Genomic DNA, 19880 nt, shown 5'->3' on the forward strand with positions numbered 1-19880 from the left:
CGCATGTATCAAAAATCAAATAATTTTTTCTATTAACGTAATACATCGTGATTTTCATCGTGGTAACTCTTAATTTAATTGCTCGATTCTTAATAATAGATATGGTGGATCCCAGTTCGTAAGGAAGCGAAAGAGATAAATGAAAGTAATTTGTTGTATACAATAATTGGCAATACAATTGAACTTAGGAATTGAAGAGACGATAGATTACAATTATTATTGTTATGATTATTTATAATTAATATTAATGTTATTCTTATTATTATTTTATCATTATTATTATTGAAATATTAAGCTAAGGTTCAGTATGATTTTTCGTTTACGAACGTCCATAGTCCCATCCTCTGATAAAAAATATTGCAGTTCTTTGACATTTTACAAAAAAAGGTGTGTATGTACCAGTTATCAATTCATTCTTTCATCTGTGATCGTAGTGAATGTAATTATGTATAACAATATTTTTGAAATTATAAAAAAAAATTATTTTTTCCCAATTCAAATAAATTCTATTCGTTCTTTTATATCAATTGTAGTTACTATTATGGTTCTATTTTATTAAATTTAAAATTAATTGTTCATTTTCATGGTAGAAATATTTCAAGGAATAATTTGGTGTAGAATTGATTTAGAACTCAGAAAAATTAATTTTTTCTTCAAGTATATCGTATATAAAATATAATTTACATTAATTAATCATGTACAATTGGAATGGATATATTAAATATTGTACATAGCACTCCACAATGGTGAATCTCAGTTAAAATTGTTCGAAAGTTTCCTCCGACGCCAATAAAATTAATTGTACCATAAAATAAACGGACGGTTAGCCAGAGTGACTTTCAAACAATGATTGAGTGAATAAAATGACTAGGTGAAAAGCATTATACAATTATCATGTGCAAAAATATACATTCACGTTAGATCATCAGACTAATTGAATGGTCTAAAGATTTAATTTCGTTATTAATTATTTGACGAGTGAATTTTCTAGTTTTTTATTTATTTATTTTTTTTTGAACACAGTTTATCGTGGCGCACAGCGTCACTGACAATTTTACAAAATTTGCCAGCCGATTAATGTATTTCTTATTTTGTGAAAAAAGTGCAGTCATGGCTTGCAAAATTTATCGAACAGGGATCAGATGATTTTATATTTTTTCAATTTTTATAAAATTGCCATTGAGCTACGATTAAAGTGATATATGTTTTAATTCTGAAGTGAATTACCTCGCTTTTATAACACAATTTAACTACACTGAGAGAAAAAATTATCTAAAAAATTGATAATTTTATTGAAAATTTAAATAAAAATTATCAACTCAGTATTCATTCCACTTTACTACTATCGTTATATTTATATAGTTGAATTATTTATATAAATAATTTTTTATCAAAAACAAAATAGTACAAAATATAATAAGCAAAATAGAAATTCAACTTAAAAATATCATTACATTTGATCAATAATCATTTAATGTGAAATTTATTCATCTTTTTTTTTTGAGACAAAAATTTTCAATAAAATTATTCTCTATGTCAATAATTATTCTACAATGAATGAATAATCTTTTTCTCTCACACTCATTGATCAAGTTAAAGTAGAATCCAGATCCAATAATAGTTTTAAACAACATCGACGGCATGCCACTGGAAATGCAACTTGATGTAATATTTTATGCGATAATAATCTTCTTCCACCCAAGAAAAAATAATTGTTTAATGGTTGTGATACTCCTGAGAATTTATTTATTTTCCTATTTGTCTTTTTTTATGTACCTACATGCTATTTAACATATATTATTAAAATATTTGTGATGTTTGGTGATTAATTGCACAATTAAAACAGCAAATAATGAGCTCAAGATCAGAAGTTATTCAGCAAGAGCTGTAGATATGGTGAATAAAATTTTTTTCTTAGAGATCATGTGGAAGTTGACTTAATCTTCATGATAAAAGAGTTATTGTCCAAGCAATAATAATAATAATAGATTTTTTACCATCATGGCGATATTTACTGCCATAATAATTCAATACATATGATATATATACATAAAATCATTTCTTTCTTTCGTCACTGTAATCTCATTCAAATAATTCAATACTCTTTGTCAATGATTCAATTATTTCTCAATGTTATAATTGATTTAAACATTACACAATCATTAATTAATTATTAATAATATTGTTCGATAATTTCCATGTTCATTCAAACCATAAAGGGAATCCACGAAAATAATTTTTCATTTTGTTTGTTTTAGATATAGGATTAATATCAAAATAAAATATTCAATAAAATCCAGAAAGGTTACATTAATATTCAGTCATAAAAATTTGACTTGGATGTATTGATCAAGATCATAAAAATGAATTTATAAAATTTATAATATAACTATAGGCAGTTACTCTCGTGTTGCATTTCCACTGATAGGCCTTTTTAGAATATAAACGGTACAATACGTCACTTCTCTTCTCGTCACAGGAGTGCAATCCTATAAAATTAGATATACCAATCATTATCAATTACTTTAGTTGCTTTGAAAGAACAGTTTCATCTACTGGACACAGCACGAGTTTTTTTGTCCATTTTTGAGTTTAAGTCGAGATTTTGGACGATATTTTTCCAAATACGCTAATTGCTTGGCATTTATAGCGCCTCGTCTCTTCCTGTTAATTAAATACACATAAGAAAATTAATATTTAGAATAATTATTTATCAATTCTCAAACTTGACAATAGACAAAAAGTGCATCATCAATGATAATTTAAATCAATTGTCTTATGATCGGATTAATAGAGTACTAATTGTCTAGTGTCAATCTATCAATTAATAAATATCAGATAATACTGACTCTCTAATTAATGCAACCGCATCTTCGTACTTCAGTCCAAGCTCAATGAGCGCTAGTGCGACTAGTACAGGCGCCCTGCCGAGTCCAGCAACACAGTGTACCGCTACACAGGCTTCGGGCGTCTCTCGGAATCGATTCTTTAATAATTCAAACCATTCGTCAACCACCTGAAAAAAAGAAATATTTTTATATAATTAAACTGGGCCAAAAATTTCATCAAAAAATAATGAAACAAACACATACCTCATTAGGAGGAAATGTTCCATCATCAAAAACTAAATCAAGAACATTAATTCCCTCTGATTTAAGCTCCTCAACTTTGTACGTTGGTTCACAGACCCTCACTACCTCCTTTACATTGTGCTTTTTCAATTCCTAAAATAGATTATAGAATCTCAATATCCTTTATATAAATAAAACAATAAAAGTTTTATAAACTTACTTGGATGAAGGTGTGAATAGTCTGATCATTGGGCCGATCAGTAATGAGGAATTTCATATTTTTGTATTCAATTTCAGCGGGAGCTGGCCTGATATCTTTAACCCTCATGTTGCTCATTTCCTTTTCAACAACACAGGTTTTAAATAATTTTTTGCTTTACAACTAAGCAAAAAAGAGTTAAATAAATTAATATTCCTGAATATTATTTAAAATCAATAAAATTCAGCGAGGTCACTCCCTTTCTTCTAATTATTACTATTATTATCTTTCAATAAACTCAATATCACGAATAAAAACTGCACTGTGTTTAGCAAGTGGCTGGATTTGACAATTTAGCCCATAGATCTCAGTCTTATGTTGCTTTTTTCTTTTTGTTTTCAATTAACTAACCAATTTGAATTATTTTTTTATACAGAGGACAGAACGATGGGTTCTTACATGTAGACCTCGGGAAGGGTTTTTCTGGGTGCGAAATTCGCTTAAGTTTGAGGACTACGTTACATTAGACGGTGATATGCACTATTCGGAAGATTATCTGCAATAAAAAATGAATGTCATTTATAAAATGAATATAAATAATCTTTTATAATTATAATTGAAATATAGAATCATACCTATTTGGCACTGGGTGCTTCTGAACGAGGCACACACAGCTACTACGATGTCTTCATACAAGATCAATTAAAATTTTCTTCTAATAAATTTTTTCTATGTTGCGTGATGACTAGCAGATGATTTCAGGCTCTCTGGTAGTGGTCTAAATACTTTAACTGTAATTTAATCTCCTTCTTTTTCGTGGTCTTTCTTGCTCTCACGCTCTTTCTTTCTCTCTCTTGCTCTTTCTCTTTCGTTCTCTCTTTCCTTCGTCTTAAAAAGTATCTAGTCAGTGTTGGGATGTGCAGAACGTGTCTCTCTATTTGTGTTGAGCCTGGCAGTATTCCGCGCTATCCAGCTGAAACTCCATGTATGTGAGGATGCACTCACCAGGAAACTGCAATCAAAAGAATCGTTTTATGATTTTATTAACATTCAGAATGTTTTTGTACAAAGGTTGTGAACGTAATAAATGGTTTTGTGCCGCTAAATATTTATGTATTTTTATTTTGCTATTTTGAATAAAGCATTGTTTAATATATAAGGATGTAGAGGTTGTTTTGACATTCAAAGTAATTTGCAATGTATTTATAGAAAAGTTTAAATCATGAAAGCAATCGTAATTCGTCAAACAAAGCATTCAACACTGGCATCAACTAAAATTTTTGACAAATTTCCCATATATTTCGGGATCTTTAATTATTTATCTTATTTGTACGATTCTGAGGATTGTGTACGATTCTAAGGTTCAAGTATATAAATATCATACATGATAGATACTGAACACCCACATTATACTGATAAATTCGAGAAAGATTTGAACACACAAAATATATTTCTTTGTAACTTTGCCAAGTAAAACAACAAGTTTAGCCTCTGAGTAAATTTAAGGAGTTTCCTCTCTACTGAAATCTCTCAAAGGCGAGACTTTTGGCTCGTACTTTCATAACGTACTACACTACTTTGATGTGAGAATGTCTAGGTCAACATTCTCAGTTACTATTGTTAGTAAATTTGCTAGTAATTAATTTTACTAAACTAACATTAATCCATTAACTTACTAGCTATTACGAAAGCAACAGTAAACGTCAGAGAAAGAATGACTGTTTGATTCTATAAAGTGAATTATAAAATAAATATGAATAAAAATTCGAAAAAAAATTTTTTTTTATAAAGAGTTATTTGATTACAGTAAAATTTTATTTTAAATAAAATATCATCATTTTATGAAGAGAAAAAAATTTTAATCTTTAAAAAATTTTTACCTGGAATCAAATCGTCATGATTAAAACAAGTTTAATTATTTTTGTTGTTTGTTATTATTCATTTTTATAAAATAACATTTTCTCCGAAATGCCAGAAATGTTTTTTCAATTTTTTTTTCTAGAGAACTGAATATTATATTAAGAAAACTACTATAAAAATATATTTATATTAAAAAAAATAGATGTCAAACAAGAATTATTTTTAAAAAAACATTCTAAACTTTAAAAAATTTTTTTAAGTAATCCATTATATAGATTGATAAAATCTATGAAGTACTGATACACATCATAATATTATTATAATCGAATTTTTATCATGTATAAAAGTAATCAATAAAAAATCTTACTCTAAACGTAGCAATATTATGAAGAAATAAAAAAATTATTTAATTTGTCATGTAAATAAAAATCGATATAAAAATTATAATTCTGAATAAAGAACTATTGAAATTACCAATATATTCAATAAAATATTTTGAAAAAAGTTAATAAAAGGCATCCAGAGAAGCAAAAAATTTATTTGACTTCTTCAAGATCATATTGATAATAACACAATCACTTCTTTTGTTTCAAGATAATTGCAAACAATTTGATTATTCAGTACTCCAGCTGTTAGTAATCAATTATTTTTATCACATTCAAGAGGTTGATTGACTTTTAATTTCATCCATTTTTGTAGTATTTTTAGTTTAAACACTTTTAATGAATTAAAAATACAGTACTCAAATATCCGGTACATAAAAAGTCTATTTGAAAAATTCTCATCAATAAAACTTTAAAATTATTTATAGAATTTTTTAATGTCATAAAATATGAATAATGAATAAATGTATATTCATTATTATTTTCTATTTCAATTATATAATACTCATAAGAACAATTAAATTTTATCAAATTAACAAAAATTCAATTTAGTTTTATTCCATTAATAACTTTGTTCTATTGATTATTCTACATTATATTATATCATTGTAATTAATCAAATCAAATTAGTAATTGATTATTTTTTTCATTAACACAAATAAATCACATCTTTTGGTCCTATTACTTCAAAAATATTGCTGCATCATCAAACCTTTTAAATTCGTTTAACTCATCTCTAATTCTATATTTCATGTTGCCTGTAACTAAAATTCTAAATCATGTCAGCAATAATAGAATGATACTGAAATGTTAATACCTATAACCTTTTGGAGCATGTAATTTCTAGCAAATTATCTAGCAAATACTCAATATCAAATGAGTACTACTTACTACATGCGATTACATTTAGTATACACAATTTAATTAAAATGCGATCAATTTTATTCTAAACTATTTATTGTACAGTTCTACATACTGTTGTCTTTGTTGAGAACTGCAGTATAAATTTCATCGCAAGTACAGCAATCTCTGATAGTTGTCAAAAATCAAGACAAAAGTTTAAGACAAAATAATAGTGCATATAAAATGAACCATTTCGTTCAAATAATTACATTGAACACGAAGGTTACAAGTAAAATATATTTTTCCTAATTTGCATGTGTGCGCAATATTTTCTTTTCCGGTAGGCCTTGATCTCAAGGGTGACATTAGCATGCGAGCAATACAAAAATAGATCTCCCTAATGCAACTGTTCCATCTCTCACAATAATAAATCATAAGACGAAATCTACTATTGAGAAATATTTCGGAATAGCCGCATGCAATTTGACGATATTGGCAGTCAGACATGGCCACGAGTTCAAGTCAGCTGATCTCCAATACGTTTGCGAAAATGCGCAGTAAAAAAAAATATTACGCAAAGCAATAGACTCTCAAGTACTTATTTGGTGGTAAAAATCCATGAAAGTTCATTGAGATAGTTGAATAAAAAATTTCAATGAAGTAGATTAAAGAATTTATATGCGTTTTATTGGCCCTCTTTTGAAGATGTCATTAGTGAGAACTGGTTTGTGGTGTAGTGGAAGAAAAATTTAATAGTCAACAGGTGTCATAAATTCACGCAAAGCTGTAGTAAAATATTAGTTTATCATTAAGGCATGGTTTATAGTGGGTAATATGTTTAGAGATCCTAGTATAAACATCAGCATTACGTACCAACAATAAAAGATATGCGCAACTAGATCTGGTCAAACATGAAATAAATTTAAAAGAAGTATTTTCGAAACACGAGAAGTATCTCAAAGCATCCAATTAGTATCAACGATCGACCAAATAATAGGCAATAAATAATTGATTAAATATAGAAGGAAATAATTGTTAGGCATCATTGTAAATTTTTTTACGTCATCAAATTAATCAGCTTTCTTTCGTTTTTTATAGTAAGATTATACTAGTTACTTATAAGACAATGAAGAATGGCTTGTTATAATTTATTTAAAAAATAGTTAAAATCGATTGTCTCTCTTTTTTCCATCAACTGCTTGATCACTGAAGCTTGAAATATGAGCGAGGACGTTTAAAAATATTTGCATCAAGTCTTTTCCGCTTCCGTTTGTAACAAAACATCAACAAGACATAAAAATACAATCAAATATGTTTAAAAGCCGGTAAATTTTTATATTTTGTTTTTGTTAATGAAATAAAAGAAATAACATAGACAATTAAAAAAAAAACCACAAATGTTGATAAATATAAAATATTATCAACAAGTTCAATACAAGTGTAACAGGTTGTTTGATTGTCACTTCAATGAAGAATAAAAAAGAGATCGAGAATATTCTACAAACGTAATGATGACGAAATTCTACTTGAAAATTATTTTTAGTTTAACCTTCATCGGTTGTAAAAACCTCTCAATCACATACAAATCTTTGGGGTTCAAAATCGATCGTTTAATTTCCAAAAATTTTCAGATGGATGACTATTCATAATAATGAATGATTAAGTAATCTCCTCATTCATAGAAATAAAATTAATTTAAAAAAAAATTCAGAAATTTCCAGTGAAGTCAGATTGTTTCATCAGCTGGTTCACAAGAACATTCACTCGAATACTGATTATAAGCTAACCCCATTATTTTCTCCTTATCACGTATGATTTTTTATTAAATGTATTAATGATTCATCTTGGAAGATTCCTTTACGTACATATAATCACTAAAAATAGTCCAATAAAATTCTTAACTTCAATCTATTGATTCTAGAAATGCATCATCTGTTTACCAACTTTAATTATTTCCTATTATCTTAATGATTCCTTGTCAAAGCACCTTACAGAAAACTTTACTGATAATCATTTAAAACTGATCTAATAACCACAAATTAGAAGCAAATAAATTCAGGTTGATAAATATTATTACCTTATTATCATAAATGTTCCAATCAATGTAAAACCCTCCCGCAATGAATTATATTATTCATAAAAACACGGGTAGGATTATCACAAGTCACCAAACAGTCACATCTTACATGAAAACCAACACTTCAGTAACAAAATGATTTCTTCAAGGATAGAACTCTTGCTTAGTAATGTTTCTCAACAGACATTGACATGTAAATGAAAAGCCACGCTTGTAGATTTATTTATCGCTCTAAAATGTTAATATTAAAATAGTAGACAAAAGAACGATTAAACTTTTAGATATATACGAGAGTACATTTCTCAAGTTATAAAACAACTCAACTATAAGCACGTAGCAGACAAAAAGTTTGCAACGAACACACTGTTTGACGGTCGCTACGAATCTGGGCCAGCAGTAGAGACTGATGAAAATAGCACGTCGCTGAGTAGACCGGCTTGTTGAACAGAATCAGCGAGACAGTTTTTCCCTCTCTCTAAAATTTATTTGAGACGCGTGGGGTTCACTTCTTTATTCAGCACCCCGCGCACTTTTCATACCAATGCTAACCAATCCAAGAGTGGGAGACGCTCATGACGTCATTTCCATCAGATTCCCCTTTTTTTGCTTTTGTATATTTTTCCCAGATTTCTAAGAGACTATAGAATTAAATTGGTTTGAATATACAGAAAATGTTGCTTACGTTTCTAATGTTGAAAAAAGAATTTTTCTTTCTAGAAGACATTTCAATTATGAAAAGTGTATGTCGTAATTAAGTTATCGTTGTCGGTAATGGAGAATAGTAATTAATTAAGGTGAATATTGTGGAGACAATTGCATATAGTTTTCAGAAGTTTCTCAAGAGTCGAGCTGATGAGACATGAAAGCTCATGTAGAGCATGCAAGTTCGATAAAATTGTGTGCTAGTGAATGTAGTCTGTACCAAATGAGCTTTCTAGGTCGGGTTAGTCGGTTAAACTGGCATACACATTTTCATCTTCAGTTAACTGAGAAGAGAGTTATTTTTATTTTTTCTTTTTTTTGCACCTTTCACAAAATAATCTTTTCCTATCAAAAGTTTAAATTGAAATTTTGTTAATTTTATCAAGACTTTTCTAAGATTTTCATGTTAAAAATAGTGATATATGAAATAGTAAAAAAGGATTATTTATATGTTTATTCATAAAAAATTTGGTATCAATTTTTTCGATTATTTAGAAAATTTAAATTTTATTACAATTACAAGCATTTACTTTTTTATAAGAAAATAAATGAAACTATTAACCATTTTAGCGTTAAATTTTAAATATTTTTGAGTAAAAGTATATTTTTAATTTTTTTATACAAGTAATTGAATCAATTCCATTACATAAAACTTTATTAAATATTTTAACTGATTTAAAGAAAATCTTTTTTTTTGATATTATTCAAAAAGTTAATATTTAATTAAAAAATTAAGTAAAGTAAATAAGAAAACTGATTTCTGTTGAATATTCATTTTTAACAAGTAGAAAAAAGAGTCCATAAAAAGTTTTTTAAATAAAATTTAAATTATAAAAAAATATATATAATATATATTTGAAAATATTTACTAACAACTGTTGTTCATATTCGACGTAGATAATTTGTTTGTTTAGATATAAATCACAATGCCAGAGAATTCTCCTTGAATATATGATTATTTAAAAATCAATAGAAAAAGTTATGGACGAAATACTACGTTGTTTTTTTATAAACTTAAATTTTGAAGTCATTCTCTCGACTTATAGTCACTTTAATTTATCAATAATTTGATGTTTACTCGATACGAAGTTCAAATTTATTTTCATCAATCGTTTAATCGAAAAAAAAATAAAAACTGAGTCGCATGAAATGAATTCGTTGATTAACTGGACTTCTGAAGTACGTCATAGCTGCAGTTTATGGCGAAGAAAGTGAGTTGTGACCTCAATTTATTTCTCTTTATACTTTTTATTTGAACTTTCGTTAAGGATCATAACTAGATTCAATGAAATACTTAATAATGGGACTATATAATTTATTTTATTTGATTAAATGATATGATACAACGTTATAATTTATAAATTTACATTTACATTACTAGTTTATTATTATGAAGAACTAGTCTCACTGTATCATCCTCTATATCCAATGTATATAAATAACTCTATAATAACTCTACTAACTGATCAATAACTAGTCTAATCCTAGAGATTTTGTTGTTTGAAGTCAGTTGGATGATTCCTCAAGGTAATGTGTCTCGATGTTTCCATCGTTATTTCCTTTTTTTTTCATTTATAAACTGTAATTACACTTGAACTCCAATTTTAATATTAAACATTACAACAGATTAAACAATTTTCAATGTCTTCAATGTCAAAGAATAAATATTGCATAACAAGTACGTAAGATGCATACGCAAGAATTTTTCTTTTTTTTTACATTTATTATTTTTTTTATGATAATTTAAAAATGTGAATAAAAATTTAATTACTTATTTAATAATACATATTTTTTTAATTACAATTAAAATGAATTAATTATTTGAAACATAAATACTTTTTTGAAAACAAAAAAAAATATTTTCAAAATATATTATAGCATATATGTCATAATAAATAATTGAATAGAATTATTATTTAATCAACGATTGTTATTTTGCACATAATATCTGTATTTATTTTAATTGATGAAAAATTCAATTTGGAATTGTTATTTAGAAAAATATTGAAAATTTATTTAAATTTATAATAATTTAATAAAATAAATATTTTACATAATTGATTATCATGTAATCATTTGAAGTGATTAATTATTCACTGTTATGTTGATAAAGATTTTTTTTATTTTAAAATTGTTTATTTCCTCTGATAAATTTTTAGATTACTGTATGGAATAAAAAAATGTACTCACAAATAGGAGTATTAGACATATTGCAAAAGTCATTTACGTCAAATGTTTTATCAAAAGATAATCTTCAAATCATTTGGTGTCTTTCAGCAAAAAAAATATCAAGTTTCAATTTCATTATTGAATACCAACTACAAATGTGACCAGATGGTTCTGCTACTGTTTTTATCAATATTAAAAATAATCACCATGATAATAGTAATAATAATAATAATAATAATAATAATAGAAAAAAGCAGATTAGTGTAGCATCATGAACACATCATGTGATGGCCTTGTATTTTTAATGAATGACAAACGTCACTAACGCTGTAACTAAAAGAAGTTTATAATGTTAGGTGTTTCAATCTTAGCCATATAGTAGTTGGTTATCTCTAAGGTCGTTTCCATCGTCAGAGCAACCAATTAACTGCTCTAACAAACTTCAAAGAATCTCTTAAACCATCTTGTCGTGGTTGATGTTGTTAAATAACAACACACAAGGAGATTGCTTAATTTAAATACTTTCTCTTTGTCATCTTCTTTGAGATGCATTTTGTTTTGGTTTTATTATCGAACCAAATTTTTTTCGGATACTATACACTGAATGGATTTTTCAGTTATTCACCTGAAGTGACCTTTTAGTGTTCACAAGTATCCACCTTTACTTCATATGATACTTAAGAGATCAATGAGCGATATTTTTCGCTTAAATTCATGCATCTTTTAAATTTTATCAATGACTATTAAACTGATTTTCAGTGACAATTGAACCACCAATTCCGTCAGTAACCCGATTGGCACTGAAAAATTAGTTAATAGTCTCTGTTGTATTCCAACGAGATTTATTTAAGTAATTTTCAATTTACAAAACAATTGTATTCTAACTAATATTATTCGTTATTTAATATTGGACATAGATTTAAAGGAAGATAATTTTTAACAGAGATTTAGTATAGACTTGTCGAAGGAAGAATTGTAACTGATCTAACTAGTGAAGAATGATGATCATATTTATATTAGTGCATGGTGTGCATTAGGTACTATGGTTGATGGTAGGACAAAGGTTCCAACGTGGAAAGTTAGGAAATTTGGGCGTTAAGTCAGTCACCGTAGTTTTATTTATTTACTATGGTGGATGGTAGGGCAAAGGTTCCAACGTGGAAAGTTGGGAAATTTGGGCGTTAAGTCCTTGACCGTAGTTTTATTGCATTTCTTTGAAAAAGTCATAAAGTTACTTTTTGTATTAATAATAGCTTTGTTTTAATAATTCTATTGTTCATATTGGTAAATCATTAGGTTTTCCAACATCTCTCATAAAATTCAAGATTTGAATCAAGTTGAAAAGATATATTTTTTTATGAATTTCACAATAATGCAAAATTCTAGAATTTATCAGTTTAAAAATAGCATTAGTTCAAATTGACCTCACACGCGTTGAAAGTTTCTATATAGAAATGTGCACTCCATAACTCAATAAGAAAGCAAAAATGACATAACATAATAATAGAATATAAAATTATGTATATTATATTTTTCAGGAACTGGAAGAAAGAATCATAATAATAAGCTTTCATAAAAATGTCATCTACAGCAAATAATTGACAAATCCACCCCCGCTGATATTTGTTTATCAAATATCATTCAACTGGATGTAGAAACTGACGTAGGTTGTAATGGGAAAACTTGAACAATGTTCATGACGTCATGAAAAGCGGAAATAAAATAAATAATCACTTCTTCTCTACTGACGTCATAACGTACATCAAATAACAAATTGAGAGAAGTTAAAGCGCGTGCTCAAAGGGGACGCTGACCCGTCACCAAATGTCGAGACATGTTACTATGTAACTCCATATTGTAAAACTAAATCTAATGAAAAGAGTTTGTAGTTAAACAAGTTGTAATTTATTCAAGTACGATTTTAGATAACTAAAATGCTTGGGGAATTTTAACGGAAGTACTTGAGTCAAAGGAAGCACATACAAGCCACTTGAGAATTAACTTGTACGTATAATGATGACGATGAGACGCAAGATGTATTGTTATTTCATCAGGGTCATACACGAGTAATCTACAAGAAGAAGAAGTGAGAGAGGGACGTCGGACACCCTTGGAAAATCGATATCTCATCCGGGTCAGTGGGTTGAGCCATACGGTAGATGATAACGATTCTCAAAATGGCGGACAAGGTTTTGCAGGTCACTTGGAAATGGTTTTTTTTTTTCGCTCATTAATTCACTTTTCATGATGAAGAGACTAAAAATTTCTCTTTGTTCGTCAAGGTCTGAGTTTGAAACAAAAAGAAAGTGCATTGCGCCAGTTCACGAGAAAGAATTACGTCTACAGACGTAGCGTGCTGAAAAAGAAGGCAATTTTTTTTTTTTTTCAATTTTCATCTCCAATGATCCTTGAGCTTATGATGGTAAAAGATTCGTAGAAAGTGCCCTCGAGCCTTTCAGACGCCGCCGATCGTTAGCCAAGGTCAGTGACATCGGACAGCGACCCCGTCTGGCTGCGTCGGGTATCTCTCCTGCATCGAACCTGCCACCCACTCGACGTCGAGGATATCGCGCCAGACACAATAAAATTTTATGTATCGAAAAAATATTATCCATCTCTTTATTACAATTTTCAACGACTCATTCTTACTTTGAATTGCACATGGATAACAAAATCTGTGTAATGCCAAAAAAAATCTCAATTGTATTTGCTATAATATTCTTAACTTCAATACACACCATTACATCCAATCGATTGCAATGAGTAAACATTATCTCAAACCTAAAATAATTCGACTGTTAAAATAACCTTTATACCGAGTTAACATAACAGACAAGAAACATTTCAAAATAAATGATCATGAACATGAAAAATTGAAACCAGAAATGTAATCGACTGATGATGTTACATCATATAAAAGTTATTTTTAATCTTCTTAAATTATCAAAATATTACTTTACTTGTATGTTCATGATATTATTTATTATTTATAAAAAAAATTTCGTGGTTTTTTTTAAATAAATAAATTGTCTATAAACAAATTAAGTTTTCAAATAACACAAATAAGTCTTGTTGTATACTCGAGCCTAGTAACGAATTTTTTATATTAGTTAAACTTTCTCTTTTATAACAAAAACTACACCCTTAAAATGCTCGTTACTGCATTAAGTTTATGATTCCCGAAAATTGATTTTAAAGACCCTTTTTCGTAAATTATTTTATTACAGGAAGAGTTTTTTCAAAACACTTAACAGTCCCAAAACTTTCTCAAAGGCTTATCTTATTGTAACGTGTCGAGTCTCACCATGGTCCGAACACCAATATAAATAGGCACCTTTTGCAAAAACCCTTAGACTAAATTTTGAACTTGAACGGTGAAGCTCTGCTCCACAGACTGAAAAGTTCTAGCATTGACTAAACACTTAAGTTGTAGTTGAATTAATGTTTGAATAAATCAAGAATCCAACAGTCTTTGAAAAATATATTACATGTTATTTATATTTTACAAACTTAAACCATAATCTACTAATAATAATGATACTTATATTCCACAATTAAATCAACTTAAATAACATATTAACAATTAAAAACGATTATTAGGTATTTGATTGGTATTTTAAATTAATAGAGTAGATATAGGACTGGAAAATATGTGAAATACGCACATACTAAAGAATGCAATAAAATGACAAAGATAAAAATTATGCAATTAATCAAATATTCAAATTATTTAATTAATTGATTATTAAATTTGAATAAAATTATACGAATAATAAATCCACTTATTTATAAGTATAAAATATAATTAAAAATATCATTAATTTTTCAATGAAGCTGAAATAATGAAAGCCTATAAAAGAAAAAAAGTAATTAAAAATGTTCTTAATGATGTTATCCACTTTGTAATATTTCACGATTTAAAAATAAAAGTATTGATTATATCAGACAATTAAATCAAACGTACTGAACAACAACAATCTTATTAATCCTCTTGGACATGATTGAAATCTGAAATGGGAATAATTGCGGTTTGATTAGAGGAAACCAACAAACGGAAATACAGAGGAATACCGGAGACAGTTGAGTTTGTCTTATTAATACTAGTTAGTGTACAGAATGCTTTCTAATGCTAATTATCAAGTGGTCTCTTCGTTCTCAAGATTTAAGAAGACGCAATTATTTATTTTGCATAATACTTTTGAGGAAATGAATAAATGTTTGTTATTGAACTATGTAATAATTGTTCAAATATTTAATTTTCCAATACTTGATAACAAATTTATATCTGTATAATGTAAGATAAAATATCAATGTATTTTCTTAGCTTGTATGTTTGCCTAGTATTAGTGTGGTTGGAATGATTGCCATGGAGTTTGCTTTTATTTCGGGTGCTGGCGCGAGGCCGACGTGAGTGTGGAGTCGAAGAACTCCAAACCGGTTGGAGGGTCCAGTCGTGCGGGGTGAATAAAATGGGAATAAAAAAGAAACAAAGAATGGAGGGACGATCACCCTGGTCAATCGTCCCTGGCGTCCTTTAGGTGCGCACTGTCTAGACAGTGGGATATTCACATTTCTAAGGGGGCAGGTTTAAACCTGGACCAGGGTCGACGACTTCGGCATTAAATAAAAGGAAGGCGAGCTCTACTCCAAACCTGCGGGTTTCATCAGTAAAATCATCTGCTAATTTTTTTTTATCCCTACTTTTGTCTACATCGAATTTAAGGGCCTCAAAAGAGAGGTTACTCAACTCTGCTTTAATATGATTTTTTTTTCTTTTTGAATAAATTTTTGTAAACAATGAAGTCTTGCATCCTTTGTTATGATCAATAAAGAGTTGGTTTTTAAAATAAATTTTTTTTTAACATAAAAAATGATGATTTTATTGTTGTTGTACAATTGAAGTGATATAATATTCAACAATTAATAGTGATTTTTTTACGTTTTAAAAAACTTTTAAATAAAAAATTTGCATTGTACATTTAATAAAGAAAAAAATTTAATTCTTGAAGAAGTTTTTATCATTCATTAATTGCTTTAAAATATATTTTTCTTTTCCCTTAAACTTTTAAGTGGAAATTTTTTAGAAATCTATTAAATAATTTTTTCGACAACATTTCAGTAACTTAGTTAAACTATAATTAATGGTATATTATTAGATTTTTATTATAAATTTAATTTTTTCTCACATTAATCATTTTTCTTTAAAGCATTATAAATACTTTTTGTTATTGAATTTAAACACTCTATGTAAAACAATGTTTTGTCTAATAAAGATTACAGTAACTCCATGGTGGTCCTGTCAACTGATATGTCGGTAAAAGCTTATCAATGTTTGTTTATCATTACAAATAAAAGCACGTATCACATCAAACACCATTCCGCATTCATCCTACTTTACGCTACCAAATAAAATTTCCATCTGTAACGATATTACGATAGTAATTTGATAATAATACACGCGTGTTAATAAAAGTCTAACGTCAAATGTTGATAAATATTTATGTATTTCAAGTTTATCAATTACTTGGAGATACGAGTCGCCGACGTTAAGTGTCGGATAACGAATGACGTCTGTAGCAAGCCTACGCACGTCACAAAAGCAATTCGAACTGCTGAATTGTCCGCGTACCGTGACTCTGATAGACAGTAATTCTACACTGACACGTGGTGATCATCAGGAAGATAGAAATGCAATGGCGAGAGGTGATAATTTCTAACCGCGATCACTTGGATGCTGACTAATTATCAGCGACAAGACTAAAATAAAATGTTTTTTTTTTTTTTTTTAAATGAATTATCTAGACCTTAAGGGGCTATAAATAACTCATGGAAGTCATCAATGTAGAATTAACTAAACGACTACTAACATATAAATAATTGTCATGTAAATTTTGTCAATAATTAATATGAATAATGATAAATAAATAATTAAACAAAACCACAATTCATATATCTATTAATAATGGAACACTAGTCAAATAAAAAAGTAGCTCAATGACAAACTTTTTATCTCTATGGAATTGAAATACCTAGAAATAATTCGTTTATAGTTTTATTAATATATTATAATATTTATTTATGTACTTGACATAACACGAAAACAATTTTTTTTTTTCATTAACACAGATATGTAATACAAGTCTGTGGGTTTGTTTTTATCTGATTGATACTCTATTACCTCGTAACATTTTTACATTTCCTGCCGTTATATAACAAGACTTTTTAATGCAATAAATAAATGTATAAAAGTTTGCCTAATATTTGCTCGATAAAAAAAGCAAAAATGTCATTTGGATGTCAATGAGCATCATGTACTGTATATGACTGATATCGCAGGTCAGTTGTCTGACCTTGTACCATAGCCTTTTCGAACTGACTCGAAAAATTCCTTTCTTTTTCACTTCTCTCGAGAAATTACGTTTTCAAAGCTTAGGTATAATAAATATGTTAACTTGATGTTAAAGAACTTTATATCCGAGTGTTGCTTTTTTCGTCTTATAACAGTACATGAAATACAACTTTAAGCTGCTAAAGTTAAGCACATTAGCTTGTAGGTGTTGAATAAAGTTTTAATTCTTTGTTTCTACTATCGATGAATTTATTAATTTTATTATATATCTATGTATTATAATATAATAATAATTATATGACGAGTTCCAGACAAGGTTAGATGATATACGAGGTAGGGATTTAAGTCAAAGGAGTAAAAGTAGGTTGTGAGATTCAATATAAAATTTGTCAAGTTTGACATGCTTTGTTCTTCTTTGTATAAGAAATCAAGCATTTCAAAGCAGTCTGCCATTTTAGTTTTTTATGTACAGAAGCAAACATTCTTTTCTATTTTTCATTCAAAAGAATAGTTTTTTATTTATTTTTTAAACTGTTGAATAATTTATGTATTAATTTTATTTGAATTATAAACTTTTAATCTCCCCTTCTTAATCTCAATATAGCTCCAATATTAGAAAATGTTTCATCTAAAACCATAAAAGGAATCTTTTAAAAACTTTTTTGCAACAAAAGTTGAGCTTTGAGAGCTTAATAAAGATGTTTTATCGACAAAGAAAGCCGGAAACACGCTTGAGCTTGGCATAATTATACACTCCACGTGTGACTGCAGTGCGATGACTCATTAATTGGTTTCGAATAAAAAATTCAACATGAGAATATGATGAAATTAGGAGGCAAAATGGAGAGAAACTAATGACGAATCAAAGATTATGGCCACTAAGAAACGATTGGAATAATAAAAACGATGAAAATTTGAAGCTGTTTTCATCTACAGCTATGTTACGGGCGTGAAAGTCTTCTCTTACTGGTTGGACTCTCGGCATCGACTGGTCACCGGATGTTAGTCGCTAAGTAGAACGGTGAAACGTCACGTATATAACAAAAATGTACTTCAGAGCAGTTTCTATCGATCGTAATATTCAGATATAAAAATAAAAAACGCGATATTGCCTGACAAAATACATGAAATATCATCGACATCTTTACGGTAAAAGCCTGTTCTGTTTAAGCGTTTCGAAGAGTGTCTGACCGCGCAAGTCACAAATTCCCAGATTCATGAAAATTGCAATTTTTCATGAAATATTCTTTTTAAAATAATCTATTTTTATATAATAATTCAATGTGACTTAATTAATGAATTTGTAACTCACCTGAATCGCCATACACATTGAATACGACAGGCACGTTTGGGGGTTCGTTACTAAAAACGATACTCCGAAATGGTAATAGCACTTCTCAACTTACGTACACCCAAACACCAGAAAAGCCCGTAGACAACTGATGGAAATGGCGGAGAATATTGAAAAGTAGTGGGGGAAAACCCGTAGCGTTCTCTAACAGAACGCCATTATACTACAATTAAAAAGCGGGTAGTTTTAAACTCATGGTTTTTAAAAGTTTTTAATCAGCAGCTACACAAACGAAACTCTAGATAAAAAATTCGAAAAATAATTACTAAAATTTTCAAGATCGAAATATATCTTATTAAACTAATAATCTATTAAATTTACTAAACAGTAAATAAAGAAAATAAATTATCTTTTTATAAACATTTATTTTTGTTAGTTCGAATTGCAATATTGAAGATAACAATAAAAGAAAGAACAGTAATAAGGCGATTTGTCATTCCAATATTTAAATATATCGAAGTATTATTAGTAAATTTTTGAATAAAAATTTAGTTCAAATATATATTATTTTTTTTTTTGAGTTAAAGAGAAGAGTGAGTTTTAATTCAAAATTGATATGAAACACAAACCCTGCTGAAGAATAATTGCACGCATTGCATTATTAAAATGATGATAATTTCATTAATTTCATATGAAATCGTTCACAAAGACTAAGATAGTTCGTAGGAAGTGCGATTACCCTTTAACTTGTTTCCAAAACATCATGAATATTTATCATATTAAACTGCATATAATTTGTTATTTCATTATTCATTAATTTTTTATCAATATTACGTTATAATAATTCATATTTAGTTATATTCATCTTCTGATATATTTCAGTTAATTTCGAACTGCTTTATCCCAACTCCTCTTTTGTCTACTAAGGCATACTTA

The 19880-nt window shown here is 28.1% G+C and overlaps 1 protein-coding gene across 3 annotated transcripts; it reads right to left on the reverse strand.

Moving 5' to 3' along the window:
* Positions 1-645: 645 nt before the first annotated feature.
* PRL-1 (PRL-1 phosphatase) lies at positions 646-19085 on the reverse strand. 3 transcript variants are annotated; one of them, XM_035096008.1, is made up of 7 exons: positions 8758-8883; positions 8434-8664; positions 3906-4282; positions 3292-3826; positions 3093-3224; positions 2850-3016; positions 646-2664 (listed from the first exon to the last, which is right to left on the reverse strand). In XM_035096008.1, the coding sequence occupies exons 4-7, from the start codon at positions 3406-3408 to the stop codon at positions 2553-2555; spliced, it is 528 nt and encodes a 175-aa protein (XP_034951899.1). In that variant the 5' UTR covers positions 3409-3826; positions 3906-4282; positions 8434-8664; positions 8758-8883; the 3' UTR covers positions 646-2552. The 3 variants fall into 3 exon arrangements, with proteins under 3 accessions (XP_034951899.1, XP_034951898.1, XP_034951897.1); XM_035096007.1 differs by lacking the exons at positions 8434-8664; positions 8758-8883 and adding an exon at positions 18966-19085; XM_035096006.1 differs by having other exon boundaries at positions 8434-8855.
* Positions 19086-19880: the final 795 nt, after the last annotated feature.

Source organism: Chelonus insularis, unplaced genomic scaffold (genome assembly GCF_013357705.1).
Source record: "Chelonus insularis isolate UGA/USDA-ARS -01 unplaced genomic scaffold, ASM1335770v1 contig_135_pilon, whole genome shotgun sequence".
Lineage (NCBI taxonomy): Eukaryota > Metazoa > Arthropoda > Insecta > Hymenoptera > Braconidae > Chelonus > Chelonus insularis.